The sequence below is a fragment of the Colossoma macropomum genome, unplaced genomic scaffold (genome assembly GCF_904425465.1).
Source record: "Colossoma macropomum unplaced genomic scaffold, Colossoma_macropomum, whole genome shotgun sequence".
In the NCBI taxonomy this organism is placed as follows: domain Eukaryota; kingdom Metazoa; phylum Chordata; class Actinopteri; order Characiformes; family Serrasalmidae; genus Colossoma; species Colossoma macropomum.
In genome coordinates this window covers 16,542-33,378 of record NW_023495311.1, presented here as the reverse complement: position 1 = coordinate 33,378, position 16,837 = coordinate 16,542, and the positions used below count along the sequence as shown (strand labels likewise).

The 16,837-nt window shown below is 40.3% G+C and overlaps 1 long non-coding RNA gene and 1 gene segment (V, D, J or C); both read right to left on the bottom strand.

Annotated features, from left to right (window-relative positions):
• Positions 1-3,901: 3,901 nt before the first annotated feature.
• LOC118801717 lies at positions 3,902-10,859 on the bottom strand. The segment is given in 6 exon segments: positions 3,902-4,592; positions 4,709-5,005; positions 5,748-6,020; positions 8,266-8,580; positions 10,230-10,511; positions 10,607-10,859. Coding segments are annotated over 6 exon segments (1,581 nt in total).
• Positions 10,860-12,206: 1,347 nt separating this feature from the next.
• LOC118801724 lies at positions 12,207-13,631 on the bottom strand. The gene is made up of 2 exons (XR_005006568.1): positions 13,189-13,631; positions 12,207-12,508 (listed from the first exon to the last, which is right to left on the bottom strand). It is a non-coding gene; the product is annotated as an uncharacterized LOC118801724 (long non-coding RNA).
• Positions 13,632-16,837: the final 3,206 nt, after the last annotated feature.

Here is a 16,837-nt window from a genome sequence, read left to right as displayed (position 1 = left end):
TAGGTATCAAGGTAAATCACCTTATCAGAGTGTAAAGATAATATTCAGCAGAGTCTGTATAAAACATTAAACATTAACATTAAAAACACAACAAAGCATTAGAAAAAATGACTATATTATGCTATACTATAATTACTATGATTTAATTCTACTATAAAAAGTAGCATTACAGGGAAAAATGTACTCAAGTACAGTAATGAGAGTAAATACCAAGTGGCTCCATTCAAAGTCTCTGTTTATTAGTGGACATTTAATGAAGATAGTATGAAAAATAACCCCACCAGCTCTGTTTTGTCCCCACTGTCTGTATAACAGTGACAGTGATTTTCAGATCAGACAACAGTAGTGGGAGTGGTGACCGACTGTGATGTCGCAGACATGGATATTGCTGGAACTTTAGTGCAGCGGTTCAAGGTATGTAATCATCAGTGGTCAGTTGGCCTTTCTCACAGTCACTGCATCATCACATCCAGCTGTAAATAGTATCTTCCTTTGGCCTTATTTTGGCCAAAGGGAGGGCAGCTGACGTGTGGCAGTTTTCTCCATCATTGACAAAAGACTAGTTTGCTTTAACTGAAGTGTGTCAGGCAAACGATGAACACATCTGAACTGTGTGTGATCCTGTGTTTTGGCCTCAGCGCGCTCTGTTTTGACTTTGGTGCTCAGACAGCGGAGAGTATTCAGCAAGAAAACTGCATCGGAACTTGTCTCACTCTGACAACTATGGCAAAGCAGAGATGAAGCTGAGCGGATCTGCATGTTCAAGACCACATTACTCCTCTCAAACTAGATAGACTAAAGAAAGTAGCATTTATTGCGCTTCATTTTGGGTTAGAAAAAGTCCACCAGGTTTAATAATGCCCACTAAGTCAATGTGAACATGAGCAATGTTAGCGTGTTCCTGAACACCATAACCAGCACAGAGAAACTGCATCATAGATAGATAGAAATTCACTAATAGAACACTATTTACACAATTTAAGTTGTACAGAAGCTCAAGGCAAGGCTGCTCTTTCTCTCCACTATCGTTCGCATTAGTGATTGATCCTCTTGCCTAATCTGTCTGAGCCCATCCGGGCATTTTTGGATATAACAGTAAAGACACAGTTAATAACATTTCTTTTAAGATCTCCCCTGATGGCCAAACGTAAGGTCAGTTTTGGAAAACACTGCCTATCTCCTTGCTGGGTAGGTTTAATGCTGTCAAGATGATATTTCTGCCACAGCTGTTTTACCTCATGTACAGAACATCCCTTTATTTCTCCCCAAATCATCAATCATGACACAGAACAAATTTGGAAACAAAGACACACTTTAAAGAGAATGTCGTTTTTACTTCCCATTGCATCAAACCCTTCATTTTCTTCTTCAAATCTGGATGATGCATTTGTCATGTGGAAAAACCTAGGGATACATACTGTTGGTGATTTGTGTTTGGAGGGATCCTTTGCCTCCTTCCAGCAGCTGCAGGAGAAATATAAGTTACCTTTAAGTCTTTTTTAGATGTCTTCATGTTAGAAACTAACACACCTATGTGATTTTGTCACAGTAAAACCAAATAGTCGTGTGAAACGGGTTTTTAGGAATAAGTGGTGTGATTTCTTTTCTGTACAGTGTCTTTCAGAGTTTTAAATCACCCCCTATGGAGACAATTACATTTGCATGGGAAGAAGAACTGGGTGTGAAAATATCTAATGATCTTTGGGATGACTGTCTTGAATACATTCATACATTCATATCGCTCTGCTAATACTGGACGCTGTTTAATTCAGTGTACAGTCCTACATAGGTTGCACTATTCTAAAGTAAAACTACACAAATTTGCTCATGATGTTTCACCAAAGGAGGCCACTCTTTCACCTTACTATGCACTCTGTCCCAAGCTTCACAAGTTTCGGGTAGGAATTTTCAGAGCTTTTTCAGACATGCTTGGGGAGCAGCTGGAGCCAGATCCAATCCTTATTATATTTGGAGTATCAGGAACGCTGTCAAGGTTTAGCTCCGATCAGAAGCAACGTATATGGAAGCTTTAGCGAAAGTTCTGCCAGGAAGACTCTAACGCTTCGTCATTCATTCATTGGTCCTGACCAGTCATGGGCCTGCGCCTGTCTTTAAAATGACTCCACTTACGTACCTATTCTGCTGCTTTCAGGTGCCTATGTCTTGAAATTCCCCTCCTTCCTCCCTACCACCACCAGTAGGGTCCCTGTCTGGTTGTTTGAGGTGTAGGCTCCGCCAGTGCCATCTCTATCCGGCAGGATCTCGATGCTCCAAGACCTGGATCTGGTTTGGAAGGTGTGTTCTTTCCATTTTGGTAGGTCTGCGTTTCCTGTGTTTCACATTCTATTATTGTCTTAAGTGTTTAAGTATAATGTTGATTTTTTTTTTTATGTTTAAAAAAAGTTTAAAGTGGAAGTATCGAAAATGGAAGTATTTAAACTCTTCACAATGTGAATTCAATAAGATGCTCCCTAATAAAAATATTTAAATCATACATAGATAGATAGATAGATAGATAGATAGATAAATAGATAGATTTTCAGCCATCAAAACCAAAAAAAAATTTTTTTTTCATTAAGGGTGTGTCACACAACAACATAAGGCAGTGAGACAGTTGTAGAGGTGGGGCCTCTGATTAGTAGAGTGAGACCTCCCTGGTGAGTGATTAAAAGGGAAGTGTAGAATTGATAAAGTGCAGTGGGGGGGCGGGTAGAGCCTGTCTGAGAGTGGGAGTGAGAGAGACCCTGGGTGGCTGTGAAGAGTGTGTATATGGTGCTTATTTGTTGTTGTCAGAGTGGCCAATGATGAAGACAAATAGTAGGTGGTTTAGGTGTTCATGCGCTAACAGGGACCATTGCTTCAACTGGCTCTTCATCCAGAAAGGACGCCACATGTCTCGCCAGCAGGTGGGTAAAGTGGATGTTTTAATTTTGTCTTGTTTTTACTTGTTTATATATGTGTTATTGTAAATATTGTAGATGATCTAGGGAAGTAGGCTAAGAGTGAGTCGGCCTGTGGGCGGATTAAGGGACACTTTCAGTGTTTGGTTTCAGTGTAAGAGAATTTTGTAGTGTAGGTGGTTTGTAGTGGTGAGAGTGAGAGTGAGTAATTATTAGGTAGCTGATTGTAGTGGGTGTTTTGGTGTGTAATGATCCGTACGGATGGGTTCTCTTAGTTATCTCTTGGGGAACGCTCTCTGTATTCGCTCAAAGCTCTTTTCAGATGTGAAAAGCTAAATAAAGATGACCTGAATAACTTCTCCTGTGTTTATGTGTGGTGGTTGCTGAAGCCTCTGATCTGGACCTTATCGGGTTAACAAAGGTGGCGACTGTGTTACGCTACCTAGTTAAACTCCAGCTGTACTACAGTATAAACTAACAGGTATAGTATAAACATAACAAGTATTGTGTTACACTACAAAACAAAAACTGGCTTATTTTTTAGTTTCTAAGTGTCTGAGACGTAGGAATGTAAGTGTGGTCACATGGAACTTCTTTAATGTTTTTATTTTATTTTTTTGGTAACCTAAACCAAGCTTGTATTTGTTAAATTTTAGTGTTTTGTTCTTGAAATATATTGAAAAATATGGTTATTTTGCTGCCTAACCCAGTTCAGTCAGCAGAGCTGCACTGCTTAAGGCTCTGGGGGTTGGGTGTTTTGCCCATTTGCACAGCCAGGAGTGCATAGTAGTGGGATTTGAGCCCACAGCCTTCTGGTTGCTGGGTCTCCTCTCTCATTACTCGAATACTGCTGATGTACATATTCAAACACAGACTCTTATACGAATTACAGGATATTCTAAGTGCTTTGATTAAAGATTTTGGTCACAAAAGAATTAAAGAGAGGAAAATTAAGATTCATAGAAGTCTTCCAAATGAAAGATGGACTACATAGTGTCAAATGCAATTATGCGTATTTATTGTTTCAAGCATTGCAAGAATAATAATAATAGTAATAATGATAATAATAATGATAATAATAATATGCATATGTGAAAATAAGCTCATGTTACTGAGGGTCAGTCGTGATCACCTACCAAGTCCCAATAAATGCTTGGGAACATTAAATCAAATTTTAACCTGAAATGCTTTACCCAAATGGCAGCACATAGCAATGAATACAAGCAGTTCATGAGCAAAACAGAGGAAGCAAAAGACAGAGCAGAGCAACGTCCATCCAGGACACAGAACACACTGAAACATGCAGAGGCCAGTGTGTAAAGTGTTAGGACAGATTTTACAATCTAACTCTAATACTCATTATTGCAGGTGCCTGGCAGTTTGCTTTACGCATGGATGTTGACCTTGTTGTCAGTGTGTAGCTGTTCTCCATGTTGGCATGTTTGACTGCACATGCAAATTCTGCACGGTTGTACTGCAGTCCAGACATGGTTAAGTAGCTGAGGATGGTCAGTGTGTTGTCCTTTTTGATGCTGGTCATGCTGTTGCCTTCTATGTACTGTCCACCATTTACTTGCCACATGACATACACATTTGTGAGATCAGAGCTGCTGACCTCACATATCAGGGACACCATATCAGTGACAAGGACAGACTTATGAGGCTTGTAAATGATAACAGAGGGGGTTTCGCCTAAATAGGAAAAGATCATATTTAAATTAGACGATACAAGATAGAGATACACACAATTCAGAAGAAGTGTTTTAATATGGTCTAAGAAGATTTGACTCCAGAAATAAAAGACTCACCTCCTTTTTCAACACGAATTTTGTCAGAGATTGTTCTTTGGTCTCTTGCGGTGGAGCAAATCACTTCACTACCTGAAAACCAGACGGACTCTTCAAGGGTCAGTGTGCTAGTTTTGGTAAATGATGATTCTGTCTGTTTAACATGGCCATTATGAATATCACGAGTTGCTGGGCTCCGGCCTCCAACTGTCCATGACACCGTTGCTCCTTCCACCTCCTCCTGATTATCACCATTTATGACACAGTCGATTACTGCTTTTTGGTTTATAAAAAGGTCCTTTGCTTGTGGTGGATTGACTTTTCAGAGAGAAATAAGCTACATAAAAAAGAAAAAAACACATATTACTAAAGTTAATAAAGAAAGCAAAAATCTATAGAATTATAAGTTTATTGACATTAATATCTATACACTGATGTACAGTACTGTGCAAAAACCTGAGACCATCCTTTATTCATCCATTCTTGCTTAAAATCTACTGGCATTTCTGTCAGCTTTTGCCTTCCAGCATGTGCCTCTGGAAGTAAGCTGCTTGGAGATAAGAGGACCTTTTGAGAAAAGTCCAAAAATAAAAGCACATCTGAGATGTTTTGGATGACCATGTGACCCTGACCTCTTCTACAGAGACTAGACTGTCTGTAGGCCTGGCAATTTTACCTACAGTAACAGGCAATAACAATACATGACTAAAGACAATTTCATAAATTAGTTTTGTTTTTTTATGTATTTTTTCAAGACCTAATAAAGCACCAAAACTTAAAGCTTTCATCTTTGAGAGAGAGGAGAAAATCAAGCTATTTCAGATCTGAAAACATCCACAGCCATCCTTCCACTGTGAGAAGACAATTCAGTGCTATGAGTCTGAAAGGATGTGTAGCTGTCAAGAAACCTGAGAAAAATGTTAGGATATATGTATTTTTCATTTGTTGTTTCAAATTAAATTAATGGGGTGGCGTCTGACTTTTCCACAGTACTGTACATTAATATATCATCGTGTTTAAATGTTATTATGCGTACATAACCGTGATGACACTAGATTACCTTTAGATGACAGACTTTCTGTGTATGTTCTGCCCCTGTGTGTGACTTCACAGGTGTATTTGGTTCCCAGGCTTGAAGACGTCAGATCTGCTTCAAGGACACTGACCGCTCTGTAATAACCCAAGTCGTTTTCTGTGGATATCCAGTCTCGACCTCTGGCTTCAACGTCATTCTTTTTCCATTTGATACGGATGTCTTTTGGGTAGAAGTCTTCAATGATACATGTTATGGACTGGCCAAATTCCACCAGATGGATAGTTGGTGAATAGATTGCTATAAAATAAAGAAATAGTTGCTTAATTTAACTGCAGTAAAACTCCAAGGATAAATAACACAAAAGATGAACTTTGGTTGCATAGATGACGTATTCCAGAAGATTCTTTCAGATATATTGACTGCCATGTTATCTATATTGCATGTATTTTTACATGGAGAACACCATGGCACACCAGACAGCTGAGTCAGCAAGAGGGAGAGAAAATGTCTCTCAGTCTTCCTGAGGGGTCTGAGTCAAGTATGGCCATACAAGATGCGTGCTTGGATTATCTAGTGGTGACTGTGGCCATGCTTGACCCAACACTGGGCTTGGAGAAGAGGCAAGAAGAGTGGCGGAGTCAAGGCAGAGAGTCGAGGCTCCCTGGCAGCAAGGCCTTCATCTTCTGTGGGGGAAACCACTAGCCCTGGAAGAGGCAGCACTAGATTTGGTGGGCAGAACCCTGGGGGTGGGGTGTGCTGTCAGACACCATGACTTTTCGTGGGAGAAGTCACTTATGCGGGTGGACCTGGACATGCAGCACCAGTGGACGGATCCCCGGAGGAAGACTGTATAGAGACCAACTTAGTGCCATTCAGCATCAGCAGCGGTGGCACTGCTCCAGTTTGGCTCTGCCCTCACAGTCTTCCACAAGCAAAGAAAGAGGCCACGGAGTAGAAATAAAGGAGATGGTGACAGTGGGAATCACTAAGCCATTGAGTAGCCCATGGGCGTCACCATATGGCAGTTTATGGTAATGGCTTTCAAGCAGCTGATAGAGTGAGTGCTTTCCGGCATCTCCAATGCCTGTTACATATTTTACCTATTTTGGTGTTGCAGGTAATCCAGGATATCAAGTCTGTAAACCTCTGGCTGCACATGAAAAATGCAATCCTTCAGTGGTTTGGAAACAGACCCAGGAAAGGTTGACACGATGCGGAAGTGGCCCAGTCGGTGAGCTGCAAAGCATCCTTGGTCTGGCCTTGTACCGGCGCTTCACGTGTGGGTTTGCCGGCATAGCCTCACAGTTACACCAGCTCACGGAAAAGGATGTGACTATTCAATGAGACTAGAAAGCTGAGTATAGGTTTGCTGCCTTCCACGCCAAGCTAAATGAGGATCCGATAGTGGCATTCCCCAGGGTGGGGCCAAGTTAGTTGTGGACACACACCAGAGACAAGAGCATTGGCCCAGTCATATCAAGTACAGGGCGGGAATGAGAGATTCATCGCATACTACAGCCAACATTTGAGTAAGCCAGAGGGCAACTACTGGGGGACTCAAAGGGAGCTGTTGGCCATCATGGTGGGGCTGCACCATTTCCATCCTTACCTGTACACAGTCCCCTTCGTTTTGCCCACTGATCACGCCTCGTTGACCTGCTCATGCAGTTCAAACAGCCCTAGGGTCAAGTAATAAGGTCATGTCCCCATAGGAGTACTTCTTCCCCATCTGACACTGTGCTGAGCCCCTGAAGAGTAACACCAATACCCTGTCCTGCCTGCTGAGAAGTGCCTTTACTGCGCCACTGCTGTTGCCATCACTCCTTTTGGCACCGGTGCTGAAGAGGAGGACGCACAGCTCTCCTGGGCATGCAGTTGGCTCTAGGAGGGGTGGAAACCATATTGGACAGATGTGGCAGGGACAGCCTCCAGGTGCACAACCAGCTGCTGTACCGAGTGCGGCAGGAATCGGTGCCTGGGAAGTCACACAGTTTTCCAAGAAGCTCAGCCACCATCTCCTTGCAGTGCACCAGCTCACTAGCAACCACCAGGTCATGGCCAGTTCTCAACAAAACAGGCATATGACTCACGCCCGCAGGGACGGCCCCTGTCCACTCACTCCATGTTTCAGAAGGGACTTTAGGGGAATGCCACCCACCTCCTTTAAGAGGACAGTCGTTGTTGCTGTTGTTTAAGTTGTGGTTGTTGGTTTACGATGTGTTTGTGCTTTATTGTGTGAGGTGAGGGTTAGATAGTGTGGATTTGCGTGTCTACCGTAAAGAGGTTGTATGGCAAGAAGTGACCTTTCCTGCTATTCAGACTATTTTTCAGTGGGCTTTTACTTCCTTGAGCAGAAATAATGGCATCCTCTTGGTCTTCTTCACCCCCATTGGCACAATATTATTATTATCAATAATATTGTATTTTAAGTTTCAAAATCTATGCAGCTGAACTTTCAGATGACCTCTAACTATGCACTGTAAATCTTTACATCTATAGTTCATTTAATGGTGTAATTGGGTGGATTTTCTAAAATGCTTACCTAGAATGTTTACAGTTTTCTCCTCAGGTAGATCATCACATGGCTGTTTAACTCTGCATGTTACATTCTGATGTTTTTCCCATTCTCTTGCCGGCAGAGTCAGTTTGCTAACAATGAGCCGAGTGTTGCTGCTGAGTTGTTCCCCTTTCGTCTCTTTACTGGCTTTCTTCTCTATGTTTCCACTCAAAACCCATGAAACTCTGGAGTTGGGCGCAGCTTCAACAACACAAGAAGCTGTTAATTCGGAACGTGGCTGTAGGAACGAATCAGAGAGGCGAGGTTTCTCCAGATGTATCAGGGGTGCAGATGGATGAGCTGAAAATCCAAGAGAATATAATATCCAGTCAGTAATTGAAGTTTTATGGGGTTTTATTTGCCCCAGACAGGTTTGGGAGGGTTACTTTAAAAATGTATTCGGGTGTAGATTACTTAATACTTATTAAAATATTTTATCTGTAACATAATCCAAAGGATTAAATAAAGGTACGACACTGTCGCTGGGGTGGGACCCTCAAGGGTTCACCTCAGTACCTTTAGTCAGGGAACATAACTGAACCATAATCCACTGAAATTATATTTGTTTATATTTTGTATAGTTGTACTGACTTCACACACCCCGTCTCGTCTCCAGGCTTTTTATTTTACTGTTCTGTTTTAAAACATTCGGTTATGAAAAGGAACAAATACGAACTTTTCACCTGGAAAAACTTATTTAAGGTTCACAATCAGACCTTAAAACCACTGTTGTACCTTTGAGGGGACATTTACATTGTTTGTACCTTGATGAACGAAAAATTTACCTGCACAGAACCTTTATTTCTAACAGTGTAAAGTAATATAATATGATCACTTTCCATCACTTTTAGATTACTTGTCTTGTTAAAGTAATATACCAAACCAAAAAGGTTGGGACATTTTGTAAAATGCTATAAAACAAGAATCTGTTAATTCTCTTGAATCTTCATTTAACTGACAAAAGTACAAAGAAATGACTTTTACTGGCTGGTTGACCAACTTGATTGTATTTTCTAAGTAAAAATATATAAGTGTGAATGGATTGTGTTTTTTAACCTGTAATGATGATTTACACATACTAACATTTTTGCCCTCATTGCTCAAAAAACTATTGAAGAATGAAATCATATGTGCAAAAATTGAACCAACTTTTCACATTTCATTATTGTGTTGTTCCATGTTATTCTTCTTTATTAATGTTAATATTAGCTCACTTCAGCACATTGGGAAAAGATAGGTAGTAGCCAGTTTATAGCTATGCAAACAGTAGAATTTTATGTAGGAAGAAAAGAGAATATAAGATTTTACTTCCAGATCAGTTTGCTGCTGTAGAATCAGGCAATGTGTAAAAAACAGGGTAAATGACTGAGTCAGATCTCTGCCACAAACAAAAAAAAACGAAATACTGAAATTTCTATAGTTTGGCTGAATAAAAGACTGTGGACTGCTGATTGTGAGGGGGAATCTTTTTTCAGAATCCTCTGCTGGCGATAGCCTGCCCTCTTCCCAAAATTAAAAACTCCACAAATCTACACAGTTTATGTTTCAAATTTATCATTAAAAATTGCAAATTTCATTGAAAGGCACCAATTTTGCCTGTATGTACTTTCAATGTAATGCTGCTGAAAATCACCAGACTTTAATTCTCATAATGCATCTGTAATGAGATTACTGCCTTTTTTACAGCAACTGTAAAAGACTACAGTGACCTTTTGTTGCATCCTGATTATTGTAAAGCCATTACATGTATTCCTTTAACCCAACAGGCTTAGAGAAACTATGATAAATGTTCACAGAAACTCATGGATCGTGTACACATCTTAAGGTATACTCAAAAATATATGAATGATTGAATAAAGGAATAAATCACTAAAACCCTGAATTCTTTTTTAAATACTTACTGTAAATGTCAGTTTACAGAAATAATCCTGGACATTTTCAAATCTTACCTGCACAAATACTGGCACTCTTCTCCACCGTTTCCTGAAGATCAGTGACCTGGCAGAAAAATTCCTCCCCTTTGTTCCACTCTTCCAGCGCCACTTCTATCTCACTGGACACTTTCACGTGTCCACCTGCTTCCATCATGACTTTACTAGAGGCACCAGTTGTATTCCCAGAGTTGGGGAGCCATTTGATCTCCAGGTCAAATCCAGTTCCAGTACACAAAAGCTTCTGAAGTTCTGATTTCCCATCACTGGGAACCACAAAGAACTCCACAGAAGGGTCACCTGGACAGAAGCTCAAAATGTTATGAAGGCCATTCTGGCTTTAATATATTAGTTTGGTAAAAATAAATAAATAAATGTTCACTTTCCGTTCTTACCCCAAGTATAAAAATAAAAATCCATTAAAGAAAGCAAAATCAAAACTGCAGCTGCCATATCAGCGTAATGACCTTACGTGAGAAAATAATAGAGAAGACGGAGTCAAGTGAATACATAAAAAAATGCAATGTGGGTGGAGCTCCTGCTGATGATGAGGTAGAGTGCAAAGCTGCCTTTCTGTGGTTGAGGGGCTTCTCTCTTTCTTTGAGGTGCTACAGCTGGTGGGGGAGCTCGACTCTTCTTAGGAGAAGGTCTGGGGAACGGAGGTGGAGATGAGGCAGTAGATGAAGGTGGAGGAGAATCCAGGCTGATTTTTGGCCGGGAGGTTCAGGTGGGGTGAAGAGGGGGTGGAGATGGAGGATAGTGTGGATTTGGTGATTGTTGAGGTTCTCATCCAATACATGCAGCTCAGTCAGTGTATTCTCAGTGAGGGGAGGATGTTGTGGCTCTAGAGTGATGACAGAGTCTTTGTGCTACTGTCTGGCTCCACCAATGGGAGTGGATGAGTCACACATGGAGAAAACGAGGTTCTCTGTCAGAGATCTGACTCCCCTCTTAGTGGTCTGTAGTCCATCCCATCCTAAAAATTCTCTCTTCCCAAAAAACCAGTTAAAGTTGTCAGTAGTTCAGTCACTGACAACTTTATGTAGCCAAGTGTTTAATCCAAGTAGCCTTGAGAACATATTGGTTCTCCATGCAGGCAGAGGAACACTGATAAATGGCTGCAGGTTGAGCTCGTTGAGTGTGTTAAAGATCATTAAAGTCCTGTTTTAATACTTCATACTCTGCTTTCTCGTGTTATTCTTGCCAACACGAACAATGATCTGCTTCACTGTTGTTTGGAGGCCATGATGTTCAGCTCACACACACAAAGAAAGAAAAAATAGGTTGGCCATTAAATTTGACTTTTTACAGTAATTTTAAAATAATATAAATAAATAAAATAAAATAAATCTCTGTAAAATCATGATTATTCTGTGAATTTACGTTCTGTTTCTGTAAATTAACTGCAGTGTTAAAATACAGTATATATATATATATATATACACTGTATTTTAACACTGCAGTTAATTTACAGAAATGGTTTAAATTTACAGTACATTGACAGTGAAAACACATGACACCGTTATATTACTGGACAAGACAACTCACGACAGCATGTGTTATCTGCCCGTGATATGCTTATGATGTCAGTATTATGTAGAAAAGTTTCATCACATGACATTCACCATAAAATCTGTTGGGTAAGACAGATTTTATGGTAAATGTCATGTGATGAAATGCGCTGGGAACATTTACATAAAAAAACGGACAGAATGTGAATGAACTGTGAGCTTCTTCCTTTATTTTACTTATTACATTAACAGAGAGCTTTGTGCTATAAACGTTACATATGTATTGTGATCTAACTAGTGTACAATTGTGATTCCAGCTGAAATGAGTATTGAGTATGAGTATCATTATACTCCTCTAAAACTTACTTTCTGCTTTCTATACGTTTTACATCTGTAAATACACTCAAATACAAATAAAATGTTCAATTATTTGAGCGAAAAAAAAAAAAAGTGTAATAAAAACCTTCATTGAGAACAAAGCCTGTTTCAAACGTCTTCTTTTATTAGTAGAATGTGGGAAAGTCATCCAACCATGTCAGAAACAAGTCACTGTACCAAAGCCGGACCACAAAGAACAACTGTTACATAACTGATTACATACATGTATGCAAATATTGCGGTCCTTTCTGTGCAGGTGTTCTCCACCCTGTCTCACGGACACAGCTGGCCTCTCACTTCTGCTTTTGGGGGACTATTTGAGTCCTATTGTTGCCCAACGCATCCACTCGCTGTGTGCTGTGCTCCCTGGAGCCTTTCATGCACTCGAAACCTGAAAAAGGGTGAGTCCTGAAAATAAAAGACAGTGAAGTATTAACATAAGACGTTTCATTTGCATGTTTGTGCCGTTGTTCTGAAATATTGTTGAGACATTGAGTTATTTCGAAAACCAACCACTGTTTCGGTTTCAGAATTGAAATGCAAATGTTATTAATTTTGCTCCAGATGATTTACGCTTGTTTTATTTCTTGCTATTATTTGTTTTATCTATGTTTTATTCTTTTTGTCTGAATGAAAATAAGCCACCTAGCAAATGAAAGAAAACGTTAAAGCAACAAAACAAGCTGAGTGTATTCATAAACAATAATGACAACAAATGTGAATGTTTTAGACATTTAAATAATTAAAAACTAACTAAAACGTTTACTGGTACAAGTGTATCAGGCATTACTGAGGTGCCTTATGCACTACCCTAAAATATCCAGCCAACAGTGGTCCTGTGATCAGAGGCAGGTGAGCAGGTGTGTATTAAAGTGGCCATTAAGTGTACAGTGTCTAAAAACCCCAGAAACACTGTTGTGTCTGATACATCAGACCAGCGCAACACTAACATGTCACTATCACGTCAGTGTCAGTGCTGTGCTGAGAATGATCCACAACACTAATCTAAAACATCTGGTCAGTTACCATCAGTTTGATTTTGCTCCTTCAATGCTAAACATCACCAAATTAATAGTTTTACTACTCACTGTTGACGATGGACCCTCACCAACACAGACTGGAAGGACGTTTTCCCTTTCACCCTCTACTGTTAACCTCCTTTGTTGGTTTATTAGCAGCTTTTCCATCACTCTTCACGTTGTAGTTTTCTGTAATCTCAGCCAATCGTATGCATGCATCTGCAAAACAGCTGAAAAACACACAGGGAAGCTTGAGGAAAGAAGCACCGCCCAGGTTAAGACACCCCTCCCCCCCTGTTCTCTCTGGAGAAAATAATGAGGACAAATCTAATGGTAACATTAACACAATGCAGATATTTTTAGCGTAGCAGGGTCACTAATGTTCTGCTCAGCTGATGTTCACATGCCGCCTGCATGTGTAAGTGCTGAGTGGCTGAACAGTAAAGACAGCAAAGAGTGGAAACTGCCACAGATGCTACATAACACCTGTGTAATGTAGCAGTAAATGCCACATCAAATGCCATTACTGGAATAAATACAAATACAGGAAATAAGATTCTAACAAGAAGACATTTTGAAAATGTTAAATTTTCACGAACTACTTTAAAGAGCAAGCTTTGGTTCCAGCTCTCTCCGGGTTGTCTTCAGGATTACATGGATTTACATATTTCCCTTATTACTAGATTTAACATAATGGATGATATATCATTGGTGGAAATAATATTTGACTTTCTTGATTAAGTCAAAAAATCTGTGTTGGTTAAATGAACACACTGACATTTGTAGAATCTCTACTTATCATATGAATATTATTGGTACTTATTGTAAAATAAGAGCTTGTTTACACCTTGTATTTACATGTTTTGTGTCTGGATCATATCTAAAAAAAACTTTGACTGCATTCCATTTACTATTTTCTGTAAAATGTGTCTTTCAGAAGTAAAGATGGGGAGAAGCTCACTGCTCATGGTGGTGATTCTGCAGTGGAAATCACTGCATGGGCTCACAAACACTTCCGAAAACCACTGTCTGTAAACACACTTCATTGCTGCATCCAGAAATGCAAGTTAAAGCAAAGAAGAAACCACATATAAACAGGATTAAGAAACGCCGCCGCCTTCTTTGGGCCTGAGCTAATTTAAGATGGCCTGAGGCGAAGTGGAAAAGTGTCCTGTGGTCCAGTGAATCAAAATTTGAAATTCTTTTGGAAATGTGTCCTCCAGGCTAAAAATCACCCACCTTGTTATCAGCACACAGTTCAATAGCCAGCATCTGTGATGGTATGGGGGCGCATTAGTGCGCATAGCAGGGTGACTTGCACATCTATGAAGGCACCATTAATACTGAATGATAAATACAGGTTTTGGAGCAGCATCCAGACAACATATTTTTCAGGGAAATTCTTACTTGTTTCAGTATGATAATACCAAACCACATTTTCCTTGTATTACAGCAGCATGGCTCTGTAGTAAAATAGTCCAAAACCGGTGCTAAACTGGCCTGCACTCTGAACCTGTCACCCACTGAAAACGTTTGGCGCATTATGAAACAAAAATATGACAAAGGAGACCCCAAACTGTTGAGCAGCTGGAATCCTATATCAAACAAGAACAGGAAAACATTTCACTTTCAAAACTACAGCAGTTGGACTCCTCAGTTCCCAAACACTTACAGAGTGTTGTTAAAAGAAGAGGTGATGCACCACAGTGGTAAACATGCCCCGTCCCAACTCTTTTGGAAAGTGTTGCTGGCATCAAATTCAAAATGTGTATATATTTTTCAAAAAAAGAGTAAAATCTCTCAGATTCAGCATTTGATATGCTGTCTTAGTACTTTTTTCAATTAAATATAAGGTTAATGATTTGCTCATCATTGCATTTTGTTTATATTTACATTTTGCACAGCATCCCAGGTTTTTTGGAAGCAGAAATTTCTAAAATTTTTACAGTTTCACTTGTACAATTTTACCCATCAATAAAAAACCTCCCTCTAAATTTTTTTCCACCTCATTTACACAGTCGAGTCACATTATTTTGACCACCAGTTAGTATCCAGAGTAACCGCTGTGTGCAGCGCAGACAGCAGCTAGACAGGCTGGGAGGGACTCAATAAGGTCCTGGTAGGTTGTCACAGGTATCTAGAGCCATGCTAATCTCTTTCAACCAATGTTGGACATTTCTAGCCATGTGACATTTCGTAATATCTTGCTGGAAGATCCCATCTACCCCAGGGAAGACAATCATCATGTATGGGTGTTTGTGATCTGCAAGGATGGATTCATACCCAAATCAGTTCAGACTGCCCTCCAAATGGATGAGTGGGCCCAGAGAATGCCACGAAAACATTCTCCAGACCATAACGCTGCCGCCACCAGCTTGTGGACATGAAGTGGTCATAATAATGTGACAATTTTAATCATTTTACACAGGGAGGCGAAAGTAGTGTTAGGAGTCTTGCCCAATGACTCTTATAGATATAGTGTAGGGGGCTTACCCAGACATGAAACGAACCCCAGTCTACAGCATAGAAGACAGAGGTCTTACCCACTACACTATACCAACCACTATTTGCAAAGGATGTGTCACTTGACAGCATATTACAGTGAGACAGTTGTGGAGGTGGGGACCCTGACTAGTAGAGTGAAGATACACTGGTGAGTGATTGGAAAGGAAGCATAGAATTGAGAAAAGGGAAAGCGTAGCGTACGGGGGGTGGGGGGTGGGGGGGTTGCAGAGCCTGTCTACTCACTTGTGGGAGTGAGCGAGAGCCTGGGTGGCTGTGAAAAGTGTGTATTTGTGCGAGAGGATGTCTTTCGCTACTGTAGGTACTGTAGGTAGTAGGTGGTTTAGCTGTTCTTGTGCAAGGAGGGGATGGACAGTAGCCTCCAATATGAAGATAAGTCAGAAGTTCAAGTGACTATCACTGGAGTGTCATTCCGGCCCTTTGTGATATCCTGGGAAACTCGGGCGTTGCCAATGCTCTGAGCCAGGGGAGGGTCTCACCAGCGGGTGAGTTAAGTGGATGTTTTGATTTTCTCTTGTGTTTATTGGATTATATATGTGTTATTTTAAATAGCGTAGAGGAGTTGGTGAAGTAGGTTAAGAGTGAGTCGGCCTGTGGGCGGATTAAGGGACACTTTCAGTGTTTGGTTTCACTTGAGAATTTTGTAGTGTAGGTGGTTTGTAGTGGTGAGAGTGAGAGTGAGTAATTATTAGGTAGCTGATTGTAGTGGGTGTTTTGGTGTGTAATGATCCGTTCTCTTAGTTAACTCTCGAGGAATGCTTGTTTTGCTTGCCTGAACCTCTTTTCAGATTTGAAAATCTAAATAAAGATGTGCTTAACTTACTCCTGTGTTTGTGGGTGATGGTTGCTGAAGCCTCTGATCTGAACCTTACTCGGTTAACAAAGGTGGAGGCTGTGTTACACTACCTAGTTAAACTCCAGGTTTACTACAATATGAACTAACAGGTATTGTATAAACCCAAGGGCACAGCTAGGAGTGCATAGGATTGGGATTTGAGCCCACAGCCTTCTGTTTGCTGGATCTCCTCTCCTATTAAACTAATATTACTCATGTACATCAGCAATATGGAATATGTGAAATATGGACTAATATATGAATTGTAGGTTATTCTAAGTGCTTTGATTGAAGATTTTGGTCACAAAAGAAATTAAAGAAAAAATAAGGCACATAAAAGTCTTCCAAATGAAAGAGGGA